Genomic DNA, 18,397 nt, shown 5'->3' with positions numbered 1-18,397 from the left:
ATTCATCTGTATACGGAATAGATACTGTTATAAAATAGTGTACCCATTGAAAGAAGCGGAATATATAAAACAGTCATTATTCCTCCCTTTCAGATATGGGAAATAACTCTAGTAGTGAACTGTCAGCCAACGAAGTAGCCACTCAAGTCAGACACCATTACTATTAAGGTGTTGGAGCCCCAAACTCATTTATTAGGAAGGTGAAAACGGGTCATGACCATGAAGCAAGAGAAGAAGAAGAAGTAGCAGGAGATGCAACAACTCCCACTGGCAGCCCACAACAGTGTAACCCCCGACGAACTTCGCCACCACCCACTAATGAAGGAAACGAGCAACCCGGTGAAGGTATGTAAAACCGATGTGTTATATATTTATTTAATAACAGTTCCTGATTCCATAGAAACACACACTCTTTTTCTCCATTTCCCTGTTTTTGCTTTCAAATGTATTGTGGGCATAGTAAAAAACACCTATATAATTATTCATAAGGATTTATTGACCACATAAAGACAGTTTACAAATTCAATACACTAATCGCCGTCAGACCGCCTCAGCACGCATCCCAATATAACGTCCACGTGTGTCCTTATTTTAACCTGAATATTCCGAAAAGCGTTTAAGAGGAAACGACTAAGACTTCTTAGCAGTTTATCACCGACGTTCACGGGTGAATGATTCTCACAGCTCATCCTGAAATAAGTAAAAAAAGTTATGTGATTCGAGGTGTATGATACATATATAGAATATATCCTTAATAGAATGTAAATGGGGTCATATAAAAATCAAAGAAAAATATGCATTTACCTTAGCTGTTTAAGATGCGGAGACATTCCTTGTACGTAATAGCACGTTTGACCCCCGACCTCCAATGTGAAGATTTAAACTTTTTCAAATATTTGAAATAATATCCCGTTATCCATTTATCATTACCTCCCAAACAAGTGAATGAGAATACATTTTGTATTAAGGATAATACTGTTTTCACACCTCGGTGACTCACGCAATGAACAAAAAAATCTAACGCAAAGACAGCACTTGTACGATTTATCAGGTTGTATTTGTTTTATTAGTCGATAGAGGTTATATTCGGGATGCGCATATATAAACTTAGAGAAGTCATTCGAATAAACTTTTGGATTTATACCGTAACTATCAAAAAAGAAGATTATATTTCTAGGTGATTTTTCCACGTAAAAACATACCCAATGACCAACAATATTAATATCAATAGACGAGGTCTTAATGTATTATTAGATATAAAAAACTAAAGGTTTAATTAATATTTTCTGGCAATGTCAATAATCCTACTTCATTCAAAGCGAACACACCTAAATATTTAACCCGGTCACCGAGTGAACCTTTTAAACTTATTTCAATTTCTTTTGTATCCATTCCATTTAACCTCTAACATCACACTGAATAACCCTATCCGCATCCACCGTTGAAATACCCTTGGTATCCCATAAAAGTAAAATAATGCAAGGGTTAGGCGTAGCCGTACCCAGCCTGATCGATATTCGCAGGTTTGCCGAAATTTCCACTGGCATGGAATCTTCAACATCTTCCACCACAAAATTAAAGCAGTAAATAGCTCTACCATTTTTAAAACTATCATAAGTGATCAGATTATCACCGCCACCCCCTATACTTTTCTGCGTCTCGTGATATAATTGCATGATGGTATTAGGGAAACTACATTGAATATTATATACAGTATTCCCATTAACGGTAATATGTATATTATTAAATCGAAAGATTGAAAATATAGACTATTGGTCGCGTAATCACCTGAAAATGTTTCCATATCAATCATGGCCAATGTGATTTTTTCAGGTATACAACTGTTAGAAGGCTGATCAATTAAAATCAAATTTTCATTTTGCCCAATAACGTATGTCTTGTATAAAGTCTTATCAAATATATATTGTATAGGATTAACTGCTATTGCCTCATTTAAAGCCGACATTGCGTTATAATGTGGGGTAACTCTATCGATCCATAATTTAGCCTTTTCTACATTCAACACATTTAAATGTCCGTCTGTGTGGGCACCCATAACCCAGTTATTATTCGCTAATTCGAGTCTAAGTCTCAAATCAACCGAATCCAGTAAATACATGTCTATAGTCGCTATATCCAAAAGAAGTGGAAAATATGTATGCACACCCCTCGTTTTAATGTCACCCATAACTTTCGTCTCCCACCTGCTGGTTTGACCGAAGGTATTGGCAGTAAATTGCCGAGTTACCCCGTGTGTTACATGATAGTCATCGTATAAAAATCCCGCCCGACTGGTGGTAGGTAATGCCTTGGGTATTATCATTTTCAACATTTTGATATATGATTGATAGTTAAATACCGGACAGGATTCCACCAAATATTCATTCAAGAAAACAGATGCGGATTTAAATAATATATTACTAATACCATTAACGACAGACACGTGGTCACCATTCGCTAATTGCGCGCCGTCCCTATCTATTGTGATATATAATTCTAAAGCTATACTTGACAAATCTAAGAAAGAACCTGCCATCCCATTAACGCGAAATTCTATATAATTATCAGATAGAACTTGATTTATGGAAATATTGCAAGGTGTCAAATCCAGTCTTTCCTTTGAATTAATTGAAGTTTCAATAATTCTCCGTCTATTAACATTCGGGAACAATTCTGATATACCCGCAATATATGATGAAACAGGAACTTGATTACCATTTCCGGGTATGTTAGGAACTACGCTAGCCCTATTTTGTGTTTATATAATTTTAGATGAAGGATAGAACGAGTGCGAACCCGCCGAATGTCAATTGATGAAAGAGTTACAAAAGATCGTACACGTCCTTATTATATTTACTCCTAGATTTAACTCGTGTGCCCTTCCTCTTCCTCCGTTTTTTCTTTCCTCCCACACTCGACCGTCTAACTAATCATTTCACCGTTTTCTACCGTCTCGTTCTCCTTCTTCTCCTTCTAGTACCACTTAAAATTATTTGTCCAGTAGTTTTGAGGGCCCTTACACCATTTCATGTTATGGATTCTTTTAGAGGTAAACCGCTGTTTACTATATCAGATAACACAGATCTACCAAATTCATTAACTGAAGGTTTCACGGCATTAAATAGAAAAAGAAACACTTTACGTGCAATACCAATTATGGTCGAAAAAATGCCACTTCCCCTCCCGCGGCCGGAATAGAAAACGGAAATATCCTCAAACCCCGCCTGTCTCCTTAATAAGGGGCCAATAAAAATAATTTTTTAAATTCCGCATCTGAAGGAGGCACGAATAACACTCTCATTTTACTGTTTATACTATTCGCAAACAAATTAAGTGGAAATTGATTCGCAAGTTCTAGTTGACTCGAGGGTGTTACGATCATGAATAAGGAATGCCAAGGGTGAACATCGAATTATATACGCACCTATTCATCTAATTTTCCTCTAGGTTTTATACGGAGCAGGCAAGTAACACTAGAGTCTTTAGTGAAATGTGAAAGGTGTCCGGACATTTTGATCCGTAATAAGAATAGAAATCTGATCCAAGATGTTCAACAATTTGTAGACTGTATTATGTATTCCTTTTCCTCTACCACTTGCTAAAGTAAAACAGTCCAATATATTTACTAGTCTCCAGCCAAAAATCGTCGGTTGAACTATATCTGTATACACATATATATCATCTACCCCACAATTATCAGGTAGAGAATCAAGGGAAACGTGTTCATTCAATTCACGCCCGCTATATTAATATGAAAACCTAATAATTTCGCGGCTTTTCCGCTAAATTTGACATATATACTTTTAACGTCCCCTGTTCTCAATTTCTCTCTCTTGATACGTGGTATAGTAATTCTCCTCAAATCTTCCTCCCAATGAAATATACCATTACTATTGAAATAATTTATGAAATTATCACCGCAATAAACTTTCAAATAATCATTCACGTCCTTATTAAGAGCTCTCACGAGTCTCTTCATATCCCCCGCTAACATTGCCTATCAGGTTTATGACGCTCTGTAATAAATTCGAGAGTGAATGAATCATCTTTGGATAATGTAGCGTAATAACTCCCCGGGAGCATGATCGAAGCACAAACCTACTTCATATTCAACCCCATTAGGTAATAATATAGCTGTAGGTAATCTATTGGCAAATTTCGAAGGTGTATTCTTGGTATACGTGTCTTAACAGCCGAGACTGCTCAAATATATGGTGTGTTCACCAGCCATGTCGGTTAAATACTATGACGGGTATATGTCACGTATGGTATTTATAAGAAAAGTGTGATAGCATTTGAGGCGTCCAGTGCTAAAACCCACACTCGCCACAAATTTGAGAAATGCATTTTATCGTACATCTGGAATCCCCTTCGTTTCCTCTTTCGAATGGTGTAAGTGAGAGTATATTTTGATGATGAGAATATGGTACATTTATGCATTATATAATCTGTACTTTTGTAAACTTCAGCATTAATTTTGCTCATCAATTTTACAATCAACCATGCAATCAATCAGTCAATTAAATATGTAGTCTAATTTTTTTCATGCATAATATCATATTTTTGGGGTCTTAAACATCCCAAAAATTCAAACCTGAAGAAAATATCTTGAAAAATAAAAGAGTTATGGCCTTTTTAAATTTCCAAATTTAAAAGATTTTTTTCTCTATTTTTTAAAATGTGGTGAGTTTGGGTTTTAGCGCCGGACACCTCATTTTATCTAGGTCTTATATGCAGACTACATGATACAACCCCATTTTCAGTAAACATTATTTGTTCACCGTTCTGATCCGAGACATCGATGGTAATGTAATCCAATACGTCAATGGTATTTAAAGGTTTATAAATGGCATTATGCGGACCTTTACCACATGCACATCCTAACGTGAAAGTGTAAGAGATTAACCATTTTATCACCCAAGATAGTAGGTTGAACGATACCCGAATAGGGGTAAACATATTCAACGTCTTGATGGAATATATTTCTACCGCCATGAGGTCTCAACGCACCCGAACTGTATATTAAATACCTGACTTTTTCATTGAAACCGAACATATTAGCTGCTTTAGCACTGAGTTTAATTGTAATTGAATCAATCATATTAACTTTGGCCGCTCCTGCATCGATATGTGGAATGCTCATTCTCTTTGTGTCATCATTCCATGAGAATAAACCGTCCCTGCGGATAGCTCCGCGATTATGCTCACCATAAAATTCAGATAATTGTTCAATAATTTCCGTATTAAACGCTCTAGTCATGCCATTCATATCACCACCCAACAAACCCGAAATGGACTTATAAATACACGTATAAATGCGTTTCTCATCTGACTCGTTATAGATCGCGTTAAATTGAATAGTAAAATCATGTCTCCTGGTTTAATAGCGCAATATGATTTCGGGAGAATGACTCCCACTAGCCCCACTTCATATTCCACTCCTTTCAATAATGATATAGGAGCGGCTAACCTATTGGTAAATTTACACGCCCGATTTTCTGGAAATGTACCTATACATCCATTGCTATTCACGTATATGATGTGATCGCCACACATGTTGAATGTAGACTGTATGACTAACAATGGACATCGGGTTTATAATATATGTACATAAAAACCTCCACGTTCATGTTATGTCACGCCATATTCATGAATTTGTCATCTCACAGACTGCCACGTCATTAAAGAAAATGTCCAAGCCTCTAGCCGCCATGATGAATCATCCTCACCACCCTCCGATCCAGGTAAAATATTATTATTATTATTATTATCATTGTTGTTTTTGCAGCTATTATTATTAGTTATTGATCATTATTGTTATTATATTATTATTATTATTATTATTATTATTATTATTCTTATTATTATTATTATTATTATTAATTTTTATTTTATTAATTATTTTATTAAGCACGTTCGCTCCGGTGCTTATTTAACACGATCTTTACGATCCCTTCGCTGAAGATTTCCCATTAGATGAAGATTTGATGGGGAGTAATAATAATAATGAAGCATCGCACGTTGGTGGAGGTGTAGGAACCAGAAGGGGATCTTCACTCACGAGGGAAAGAACGGAGGGTAACAAGGTAGTGAGTACCATTCATTATGCGGCTGCAGTAGGGTCCCACATTGACGTGGCAATGAAGTTAAGTAGTAGCATAACCCGATTAAGCGACGATGTGCACAGTGACTTCCTTGAAAGAGGTATTCGCTCGGCTATGCTCTACTTGTGTGTTATTATTACCAGTGTGAGGATGCTAGGTGACGTGAATGAAAAAAGTGCTTTTATGTATGTACTCCACCCACCCTCACTACGATTGACTCGATCTATGACTTCCTGGAGAAGACTATTGAGTTTATAGCTAATAACTTGGAAGAGAGACTCAACCGTACTGAGGGTTTGGGTTGGTGTATGACCTTGCTGCATAGGGTTGAACTTCATATCACGCGGCGTGAGTTAGTGAATATTAATAACTTCAAGGTGTATCCCAAGGGAGTCCGCGGTACAGATCAGGTTATCAATATTCAGTCCGGGTACAACTGTGTCATTACAGCATTAGAAGTGTATGCTGTACTCCGGGATAACCCTCCCACACGCATTAACAACCTCCCTCGTGTCTTAATGAGGAGGATGGGGAGGGGACAATTTAATATCAAACACTCGCCAGATATGCCGTTGACCCATGACTCTTTCAAAACATTAGAAAAGGGGAATAACCTCAACATATATCTGTATAAATTATGTGAATTAGTCATGGGGAAACAGCGGAAAAAACATTGGACGGTACATCTGGCGAGGAAAGGTGGTAACCCCCAAAGCCCTCATTTGGTCACGTTGTTATTAATCACCGATGACCACGTTGCGTTGATTAAGGATATGTTGGCGTTCGTGAAGAAGTTCCGGCACGGATTCAAGCAGGGGCGGGGGATTGAGCACGCGGGTGGTATGTGTTACAATTGTTTGACTTTGTTTAATAGTCCCACCATCCGCGAGGCACACACTCAAGCCTGTACCACTCAAACCACTGTCGAATACCCAGAACACGGCCAATTTAAACAGTTTACTAAAGTTAAAGCTCTGCAGCCAATCTCGCACACGGCTTTCCTGGATTTTGAGGCGTATAATATTCAACCGAAGACCGTAAAAGACGATCCGAGAATAGTATCTCGGCATAAAGCTTTCGTTTATTACTACGTGATCGTTGACGGTAGAACGGGGGAATATTGTACAGTAAGTTCCAAAACTGAAGCGACAAATTTCAGAGAATTTCGTTCGAAATTCACTAACTGGCAACTACAACTCGTAGCTGAAAAATATATATTTTTTTCTACAGTGAAAGCTCTATCAAGCAAAATAAAGCTAACATATGATGCCATATCAAATCTATGATATTATAACAATCATAAGAAAAAATTTGGGTAATAGTAATTATTTTAAAGTATAGCAATTACTTCAAACTATTGAAACGAAACAATTTGAAATTCTCGTTCAACACAGGATTACCAACATTACCAATGTATATTTCGAGCAATGTGGAAACAAATATTTAATATTATAGTTTATTACCAATTATTTTAGCAAAGATGCATAAAACCATGCAAGTATCAATAGAATGTGAAGGGAAAATCTCCGCGACATTAAACATAATCAACCATGAATGCACCTAGATTCAATGGAGAAGTTGGGGGTGGTTGGTAGTTCTGATTCTAGCTTCTAGGACCGAGCATAAAACACCATCTTCGAGAAAGGCTCTAACCTCTGCTGTTACCTTCAGGTGACTATACTCTGTTTTTTTTCATCTGTCCATCCGCCAGTGGTGTTTTTGTATGGTAACACTGCGTCCCGGGCTTGAAATAGTTACGCTGTGTAAGTTTTAGGTAAATAAAGGATATCTGGTTGTACATTTGCAACTGAAAAGTGTTTTAATAATTTACTGTATGCGAATTACACCGTTAATATTCGAAATAGAATATTGTTATTATTGTCGAATGTAAGCTGCCTTTTCGGGGTGGCGAATGGAACAGCCAGACGCAAATTCCATCAAACAGATGCTAAACCAAGTTACGTCATATCGTATCTGGCTGAAACGCACTTTATAAAAATTAACAGTACATACTGATATACTTACGTATAATGAAGTAATACGTTGACATCTTGCCGTAGTGAACAGCGAGAGAAGCAATTTTCCCGCCACTGCGTCTGGCTGTTCCATTCGCCACCCCGAAAAGGGAGCTTACATTCAACAATAATAACAATAACCTATTTCGAATATTAATGGTGTAATTCGCATACAGTAAATTATTAAAACACTTTTCAGTTGCAAATGTACACCCAAATATCCTTTTATTTACCTAAAACTTACACGTAGCGTAACTATTTAAAGCCCGGGACGCAGTGTTACCATACAAAAACCCCACAGCCGGATGGACAGATGAAAAAAAAAGAGTATAGGCCTAGTTCCGGGCATTGCAAGGCTTACAATGCAGGGCCACTGTCTGTTATTTGGGCAAAGATAGAACCTTCAGGACCGACACCAGGACCTGCCCTTGCACCTGGGAAACAGACTCGCTATATAAAAAATAAGAGAGTCGGTCGCAAGCAACCAGAACACCCGTAAAAATCAACCATCTGGTTAAGTAGGGAGAAGATAGACCCCAACCACCCCTTCGCCCCTCTACCTCTACCTCTACCTCTACCTCTACCCACAATACTAACTCCACCTTTTTCACTTCAGCCTTTTACCTCAAATCTTCGAATCATCCCAACCGTGAAATTTAAGACTGAATTTGCGTAAGTGGGAGTATCATACTAAATTCATATTTCCACTGACAACCAGTAATCAGTTCGATCCAGTCAAGTATTATTGCATAACAGAAATTTATAAGTTTTTTTGGGATATATATATATATATATATATATATATATATATATATACATATACATATATATATATATATATATATATATATAATATAATATCTATATATATATATATATATATATATAGAAGCACCCGAGCATGACCAATAGGCCTAGTGCTCGATTCGTAAAACAGACCTCTGGTTATTCTTGATAGATAAAAACTTCCTGAGAGAAGAGAGAGAGAGACGAGAGAGAGAGAGAGTGAGCATAACAGGGGATACTCGAATTAAAATAATGCTCGCCAAGCATATTCACACTCCGGGTCGTATGGACAAGAATAGTCTCACTTATGCACTGGCAAAAAAAAAAAAAAAAAAAAAAAAAAAAAAAAAAAAAAAAGTGGAAACCTACGAAAATACTTGTTTGGTGCGACCCTGAACGCAATTCAGCATGCAAAAATTTGCACAATCGAGAAATTCCACGAAATTATTAACTAACAAGCTGGAAAATATATTTCCTTGATTCTTGAAATAGGCCTAACCATTTAACCAACGCTAAACGCGCACAACTTGGATTTTTTTTTTTTCTTTTGAACACCAACTGGTCTTATTCATATTTCATTTAATCAGATGCTAAACTTCTCTGTGCTTTATCAAAAGAAATCATAATAACTTTCGATATAACGCTATAAAAGTAGAAAGTTAATTTACAAATATTAGGCCAATGCTTATGCACACGGTTCCTGCTGCCACTCTATGGTGAACATTTCAGATCACACTTTGGAAGCCGCAGATTAGATGTTTCTTTGGGGAAATTCTTTTTTTTCTATTAATAAACAATTACTGAACTAACATTGATCATTCACTGGGGAAATACTTTGTGCGCTTATACAGTTAATCACGTTTTATCAGATAAATAGGATGACAATAATTGGAATAAAATAATACTAACTGGCAACCCCCAGAGTTTCTATAGAAGTACGATCAATTCTGAGATTTGTCGCTTCACTTCTGGAACTTACTGTACCCATAGACTAAGTCACGGAGAGAAATGCGTTGATGATTGTTTGCAGAACATGAACCGGGACTGGGCGTTATTGCGTGAACGAATGGTGCATATCATTATCATATGACTCCTGAATCCACCCGTAAGTTTGAAGCAAGCACTCATTGCAAAGGATGTAACGTCCAATTCAAGGCTGGAGTCACGAAAATGCGACATCACGCTCATTTTGTGGCACGGGATAACTTTGTGTGTGCACTGTGTCAACAGTGTAATTTGAATATGCAATTTAAAGAGCCAACTTGAAATTCTGAAACGCGAGGGTAGTAAATTTTACTCAGCCAGATCGGGCAATCTGAGATTCGTGGATAGCAACAACGTGATTAGAGGTACCCTTTCTAGTCTCACCTCGAGTCATATCAAACAGAAAGGTTCCCTCGAAATCGCACATCAGTTGTTAACCCAGTATTCTCAGGATTGTCTCGATTTAGTTTTGAGTACGGGTAAACAGTACTACCCTTATGATTATGTGACGGGTTTCAATATCCTACGAAAGCCCGGCATCCCTTCTCGAGAGTGTTTCAATTCGGAACTTACGGGAAAAAACCCTTTCCAGCGGGGGCTATGCACACGTGATCAAGGTTTGGAACGCCGCTAATTGCACCAATCTTCTAGATTACACCTTTTTGTACTTGTTAAAGGATGTTGGATTATTAGCCGACGTTTATTTAGCTTGGAGGAAGGCTGCCATGGCGCAATTCGGACTAGACCCCGCCCGTTACCTGACTTCTACCTCTCTCTCACTCGATGCTTTCCTATATACCTCTAAAATTCGTCTCCCCCCTCATTTCGAATGGTGAACTCTATCAATTAATTTGTAAAAACATCCGCGGCGGTTTTTGCAGTCTAGTTCGAAGGCAATGCATAGCTAATAATCCAGAGTTAAATCCCAGTTATAGGGTGGGTGATCCTCAATCGTATATATTATATGTTGATTTCACCAGTTTGTATCCCGCAGTTATGAGTAAATACAAAATGCCCTTGGGTGGAATAACTGAACTTTCCCCTGCCGAATTAGAAAGTTTTGTTGCTAGCGATATTACCGCCATTGATTCACAGGGTGAATACGGTTATTTCATCCTGCTCGATACCAAACCAGTTAGACGGGATGTTGCTCTACAGACTGACGATCTCCCTCTCGCCATTCATCACATGAATGTGACTCACCAGGATCTATCGCCCTATAGTAAAAACCTAATGAATAAGTTCAAGGTGAAGCTACCCAAGAAAAATGTTAAGTTGACGGGTACGCATTTACCCATGCGTAATCACTTGATCTGTCTTCCCTTATTACAAACGTTGATAAGGCTCGGTCTCGAAGTTGATGTAATAAGGAAAGTGTATAAATTCAAACAGGATTTTTATTTGAGGGAATATATTCTGGAGAATGCCGAAAGGCGTGCTAAAGAGACCGATCCGGACAAGAGGAACACCATCAAAATCATAATGAACGGTCTTTTCGGTGTCACTATTAAAAATTCATTGAATTATTCTACCCGAACTGTCGTCACCACCGGTGAAGCCTCTCTCCTCAGGAATGTGTCCAAACACACGTACAAGTCTTTGGAAAAACTGGGTAATGACAGGTACATTGTGAACCATTGCAAAGAGTCTGTTATGGCTGAATTCCCGATTTATATCGGTTTCAGTATACTAGACATGGTGAAGGATATGATGTATCGGTTCTGTTACGACGTTCTTCGAAAGCAGTATGGACACCGAGTTCAGCTCCTTTATACCGACACTGACAGCTTGATCTTTTCCCTGGTGACTGATAACCTCAATCGGGAACTGAAGGGTGTGCTCAAACCCTACATGGATTTGAGTAATTTCCCCAAAACTCATGAATTGTATGATGAGTCCCGTAAGAGGGAACTCGGGTTAGTCAAGGTTGAAACGGGGGCTGAACTCATGAGGGAATTTATCGGCGTTAAACCTAAAGTTTATTCGTATCTGACGGAAACTAGTCGTAGTAACACCTTGAAAGGAGTACAAAGGTGTCGGCAAAAGACCAATCCGCATGTCCAGTTTCGAGCTGTAATCGAAAAGAATGAGATTACTTATACTCGTGTGCACAATTTGCAAAGAGTAGGAGGCACGATGCGTCATACGAGCCAGCGAAAGGTATCTCTCTGTCCTTTAGAGGACAAGAGATATTATGTGACACCTTATAAATCGTTGGCGTATGGACATCCAAACATTGCGGTGGAGGAGAGTATGGCGGAGGAGGGGGAGGGGGAGGAGGAGAAGCTAGAGAGGGTAGTGGTGGCGCCGGTAGTAGCGGCAATCTCTCCAATTTTAAATATTCGCGCTCCTAGCACTCGAGAATTCCTACTCCTCCTATTCCTCCGACCCTACATCCATCCCATCATTTCCCACGGGTGAAAGGATGTTCAAAACGTCGAAGAGAGAATAGTAAAATATACAATGATAATTCCTCTCTCTCTTCGACGTCTTTGACCTCTCGACAAAAAATGGTTTCACCCTCTCCTCCAGTTAAACAGAGGCGTATCACACCTTGACCGGGCGTCATAGTTTGTATATTTTACTATATATTTTATCCTATATTCAGATATCTATATATATATATATATTAATTGTTGTATTATATTGTATTTTTATTATAGATTGCATTTTTACTGTATGTTCTATTTTTATACTGTAGGAAAAAACCTGTATGTATTTCACTATGAAAATTAAACAAATATTATTGCCGTCAACTTCAATTCACCCTAACTATTATTAAGGCTTGTATATAAAAAGGAGCGCATAAAGTACACAACTATAGTCTTGAACGCGCTAACATCATGGCCGCGACAGGTCCCTTCCCTGGGCAGTTGTTAGACCCGTTCGCTAATCCCGCTCGTATTATCATTGCGGGGTTTAGTAACAGTGGCAAGTCCGTCCTATGTCAAAAAATCATTGAACTTTGTGAAACGCGTTTCCAATACATTTTATATTGCGGGGTATCTGAACACCCCCTCGAAATGCATCCTTCAATAGGTCCCAAATTTAAAGTATCCAAAGAAATTTTAAATCCCTTTGATTACGCTGAAAAGGGGGAGACGGAGGTTAATAAAGGTCTATTATTCATATTCGACGATTGCTTCCTCGACGATTGCTTCAGAAGAACCTGTAACAAATAGTTTTTGAAATACCTCCTCATTAATAATCCCATCTTGTTTAAGTTTTCTCAGAAAAAGGTTGATTTTGTCCTCTTTTTTGTAAATGTCAACAAAGTTAGGTTCACCAACAAGTTTGAATTTAGAGTTATCCAACAGAATTACATTCATTTTTTCAAGATAGTCAACCTTATTAAGAATTACTATACCTTTCCCTTTGTCAGGTTTGCATATTACTATGTTTTCAACTTTACCAAGTTTCTTCAGAATTTCAGAGTCCTCTTTCCTAAAATATGGAGCCCATTTTACCTTAAGTTTCTTATATGTGTCGTGAAGTAACAAGGACAATTTCTGTTGCAAGCTAGACATGTTAGAATCGTTAAGACCCTTGAGTCTCTGAAAGATGGGATTATTGATGAGGAGGTTTTTCAAAAACTATTTGTTACAGGTTCTTCTTTTGGCATATTATATGGACTCCCTAAAATACATAAGGATGGTATACCAATGAGACCCATAATGTCGTCCTACAACAGTCCTGCCTATAACATCTCAAAGTTTCTGGTTAAACTTCTAAACGAATATTCTGTATCGAAATTTACTTTAAAGAATGGTTTTGATTTTCAACAGCAAGTGCTATTACAAGATGGTGAACTTTTTATGGCTAGCCTAGACGTTGAGTCTTTATTCACTAACGTACCTGTTCTGAAACCATTGAAATTGTCCTAAATAAGGTTTTTAGTGATACTGAAATTTTTTATAGTTTTAATAGACAGCTTTTCAAAACCCTTTTAGAACTTGCTGTGCAAGATTCAACTTTCATCTTTAATAAGCAACTCTACCTGCAGGTCGAGGGAGTTGCAATGGGGTCCCCATTAGGCCCGTTGTTTGCTAACTTTTTTATGGGTCATTTGGAAGAAGAATTTTTAAATAATTGCCCAGAGAGTTTTAAACCAACATATTACAGAAGATATGTTGATGATACATTTACCTTATTCAAACATTCCTGGCAATGTCAATTATTTTTGGAATATGTTAATAACATACATCCTAGCATGAAATTTACTTTAGAACAAGAGAAGGACAACACTCTTGCATTTTTAGATGTTAAGGTTATTAGACATAACCATGTTTTTAGTACTTCTGTTTTCAGGAAAAATACCTTTACAGGTTTAGGGACCAATTTTTTTAGTTCATGTTTCCTTTCTTTTAAAATAAATGCAATCACCATTCTTGTTTTTAGAGCACTTAGATATACCTCAGATTGGACCTCCTTTCATACTGAAATTGAATATTTACTTGAGTATTTCACTAAAAACTCATTCCCAAGAAATTTAGTTTTTAGTATTATCAACAAAATGTTCACTCCGACAATTTACGTTTCAAGGTTAAACAAATTATTGAAAACGAACTAGGATTTTTGAAATTAAACCTCATTACTATGAACCCTAAGAAAATTGGAGGTTTCTTTAGTTATAAGGACAAGCTTCAGGATTTCATGAGATCCAACATAATATATAAATTTCAATGCCCAAGATGCCTTGGTAGTTACGTTGGATCCTCTCGAAGGCTGTTGCAGATTCGTTATTATAGCCATCTAGTCTTGAGTTATAGACAGGTCAGAATATCCAGTCCCGAATTTTCAATATAAGGACTCATGCATCCAAATGCAAAATTAATGTGGGAAAAAAGTATTTTTCAATAATAGGCACTACTAAACAAACAGCCTACTTAACGACCCTTGAGTCTTTATTTATCAAGCACCTCTCTCCAGGCTTAACCTCTAATGTTTCTTCGTCTCATCTCTCTCTGGCCTAAGTGTTGTCTGGGCATGTATGAACTGTTGTGGTCACTTGACTCTTTTTCCTTACCTTGAATAGGTAGCCTTTCTCACTTATTCATGTTTTGTTTTTATTTAAAGCTTTACATTATTTTTAGCTGATTTTAGCTGAATTTTTTTATTGGTAATAATTTGTACTTTTAACTTGTAATTTATCAAGTAAAATTTTAATTTTTGCAGACTGATGATGTGTTGAAGCAACATGAAACGTTTCACATATAAATAAAACATGCTTTATATATATATATATATATATATATATATATATATATATATATATATATATATATATATATATATATATATGCATACATATATGTGTGTGTGAAAAACTAGGTGTAAATCCGAAACAATTTCGAATTTTCAACGAGACATTTTCTGATGACTGATACATTAGTGGCATATATATATATATATATATTTAATATATATATATATATATATATCTATATGATATATTTATATATATAAAATATATGTGTCTATATATATATCTCTATTATATATATATATATATATAATATGTATATTGTATATATATGAATATTTTATATATATATAAATAAACTGAATCACAAACAATGGAACGTGATGAATATAGTAAGACAAAATCCTCTAATGAAAAAGAAACGATTGAGTTCTGAAAGGCCTTTCGACTTTTTTACCTTTACTTACAGACTGAAAAAAATCTATAAAAAAAAAAAATACAAACAAAGCTTGTTGTATGAATGACAGATGGGGATTACAAAGGGAAAAATATGTACCTGGAATCCAACACAATTGAAGAATTAAAAGACCTGCCCAAAACAGCGTTAGTATTTAAGAGGATATACAAAGGATTGGCTCCAACAGCTCAGAAGCAAGGACAAGACAGTTTCTTATGACATTTTTTTTTTGCTGGTCAGTCAAATTCCTTGTGTAATTTCCTAATTGTCTTGTCCCTATTTCTGAGCTGTTAGTCCTCATCCATTGTAAATCATCTTAAATACTTAAACCTGTTTTTGGAAGGTCTGCTAATTCTTCAGTTGCGATTACAAGTACATATTTTTTCATTTATAAATCCCCATCTGTCATTTATACAAGCTTTCTTTGTAAAGTTATTTTCATATTTCTTCAAACTGCTAAGTAAAGGACAAGAAGTCGAAAGGCCTTTCAGAACTCCGTGGTTTCTCTATCCTTCGTGGAATTTGTTTATATATATATATATATATATATATATATATATATATATATATATATATATATATATATATATATATATCTTACAAGTGTGTAATGTTAGTGAATCACATATCATGTCTTGCTTGGAGACAGGCTGAACTGTAAGGGCAGCTTACTTGAGTGAAGGAATTTGGGTACGTAAGTGTTCTAACCGAGAGATGCTTGTCTTGGCGTCAAGCATGTACATTCGTTTGTACGGATGTTACAGGTCTAATAGACCAAGGCACTTGCGAAAGTCCCATTGCTTTTGGTGAGCACAAAGAGGTCAGTTGGTACACGTCAGGTGTCCGGGAGAGAAAACCCCATTGTAAAGGTATGACACATATTCTGTAAGACTTAGAAAACCGTTACCTTTGAAAAGAGAGAGAAGTGTGAAATACACTCTTTACTTAATTACTTTGAAAAGAGAGTGATGTGTGAAGTGTATATTTTATCCATTGTTATCTTTATTACAGATGGGTTCTATTTCATGGTACTAGAGACGGGAATCTCTAACCTGACTAATATAATGAACTTATTGACATTTTGGGTCTGGGAGTGAATTCTTAGTCAGGAGGGTAGAATGTTAACTTACTAGTTTTCTCTATGGGCAGATTTGGGTTTTTTTGTCACTATGACTTGTTAATCATTTTGTTCTGTTCTATATTCAACTGCTTTGGGTAATAAATAGTATATTTTTATACTTACAAGATCTTAATAGCCTAACGACATGGTTGCAGACAGAGGGCACCATTGACATCAGGTAAGGGTTTCCAATTTGTGTAGTTTTAATTAATAAAATGGGGGGTAAGAGTGGTGACAGGCGGTTTAAGAGGCTTTTTATATATTTTAAAGCTGTAGGTACGCTAACGAAAAGGACTTGTGACCAGTTAGACATAGATGTTTTTTTTTGGTAGGAAAAGGGGTTACCAATCATGTCACAGGTAACTCGAGGCCCTTTTTGCTGATTCAATGGGTTGGGCAGGGAGAAGCTGTTCGTCTCTCGGGCTAAGTCAGTGTCAGCCATCTTGGGATTCTTGAGTACCAGTGTTTTAAAACGTGAAGGGGAAAAGTTTAATTTTCGACGTATTAAAGTGTTTCACAAGTGTGGTAAATAGTTCACGCATATTTGCGGTGCGTATACGAATTCGGTTTCCAGTCATATGAAGATGTGAGGTTTATATTCCTTCTCTTTGTTAGTGGCGAATTTGCTCGAGCGGGGTTTTTTGTTGCGAGTCACGCCCTGAGAGAGAGAGAGAGAGAAGAAAGAGAGAGAGAGAGACGAGAGAGAGAGAGAGAGAGGAAGAGAGAGAGAAGAGGAGAGGCAAGAGCTGGTGTGTGAGACGGTCACCGGGGTTGGATTGCTTAGTAAGCATTTTGCATTTTTTTTCTTTTTCTATCCCTCCCCTTTTTTTTTTTTTTTTTTTTTTTTTTATTTTTTTATTTTATTTTTTATTTTTTGCTTTCTTGGGATGATATACTGGGCGTGGGGCGCGTTTTCCTTTTGTTATCCATTATTGGGGGAAAATTTGTGGTAATTTTTCTGGACTGGGTTTTGTGTATATAAATACATTGATGTTATTGAGATCGGCGAATCTTATAGAACAAAAAAGCTTTCGAAAACGGAGAAAGATGGCGGATACTAAGATTACCGCAACGGTACTACATCAAGTAACGAACTTGAGTGTGGGCGTGAGTCCATTCAGAGGGATGGTAGACGGCGTTCTAGCACAACCTGTCCAAATTTTTATTGAGGGAGTGAATAATTATTTAGCGGGATAGAATATATCGGACAATATAGAGGCATTTAGAGAGGCAAAAGCTTTGCTAGATTTCAATAGGGGAGACCTCGCCCACTGTTGCAGGAGTTTCCAATTTACAAAATTTCGTACCTGGACGGATTTGCAAGCATTTTTGAAAACAGCTTATGGCTCAAAGGAACACGAAGATATGGTGAGGGACCTTCGGGGTCTTTATAAACTACGGAAGGGCACTGATAGCCTCGTAGAACATAGTTCAAAATTTTTTGACGCAGTGGCAGATTGGGTAGGAAAATTGAAAACATCTAAATGGGCTACAGGGAGTAATGTCTCTTGATAACATTCATAAACTGATCTATTTTTCCCTGCTCTTGCACGATGTACCGGATGCGATAGTGAATAGCTTTGATGAAAAGATTGAACCTACTTCAGACGAAGAATTACTTTATGCCCAAATTGAGAAACACATGTCTAAATGTCCCACTGTAGATAGCACAATTTTTAATGGGACAGGTGGGATAGAGTCCAAAGAGACACAGAATTTTCTCCTCTA

General features: G+C 36.9%; 1 protein-coding gene across 1 annotated transcript in view; it reads right to left on the bottom strand.

Moving 5' to 3' along the window:
* Nucleotides 1-406: 406 nt before the first annotated feature.
* The window catches only part of LOC135195830 (uncharacterized), a 274,057-nt gene continuing 256,066 nt past the window's right edge, over nucleotides 407-18,397 (bottom strand). The window contains exon 28 of the mRNA XM_064222339.1: nucleotides 407-690. Within this exon, the coding sequence (XP_064078409.1) occupies nucleotides 686-690 (5 nt within the window). The 3' untranslated portion in view covers nucleotides 407-685. The remainder of the gene's footprint in view (nucleotides 691-18,397) is intronic.

The sequence above is a fragment of the Macrobrachium nipponense genome, chromosome 16, assembly GCF_015104395.2.
Source record: "Macrobrachium nipponense isolate FS-2020 chromosome 16, ASM1510439v2, whole genome shotgun sequence".
Taxonomy (NCBI): domain Eukaryota; kingdom Metazoa; phylum Arthropoda; class Malacostraca; order Decapoda; family Palaemonidae; genus Macrobrachium; species Macrobrachium nipponense.
This window is presented reverse-complemented; position numbering and strand designations above follow the sequence as displayed.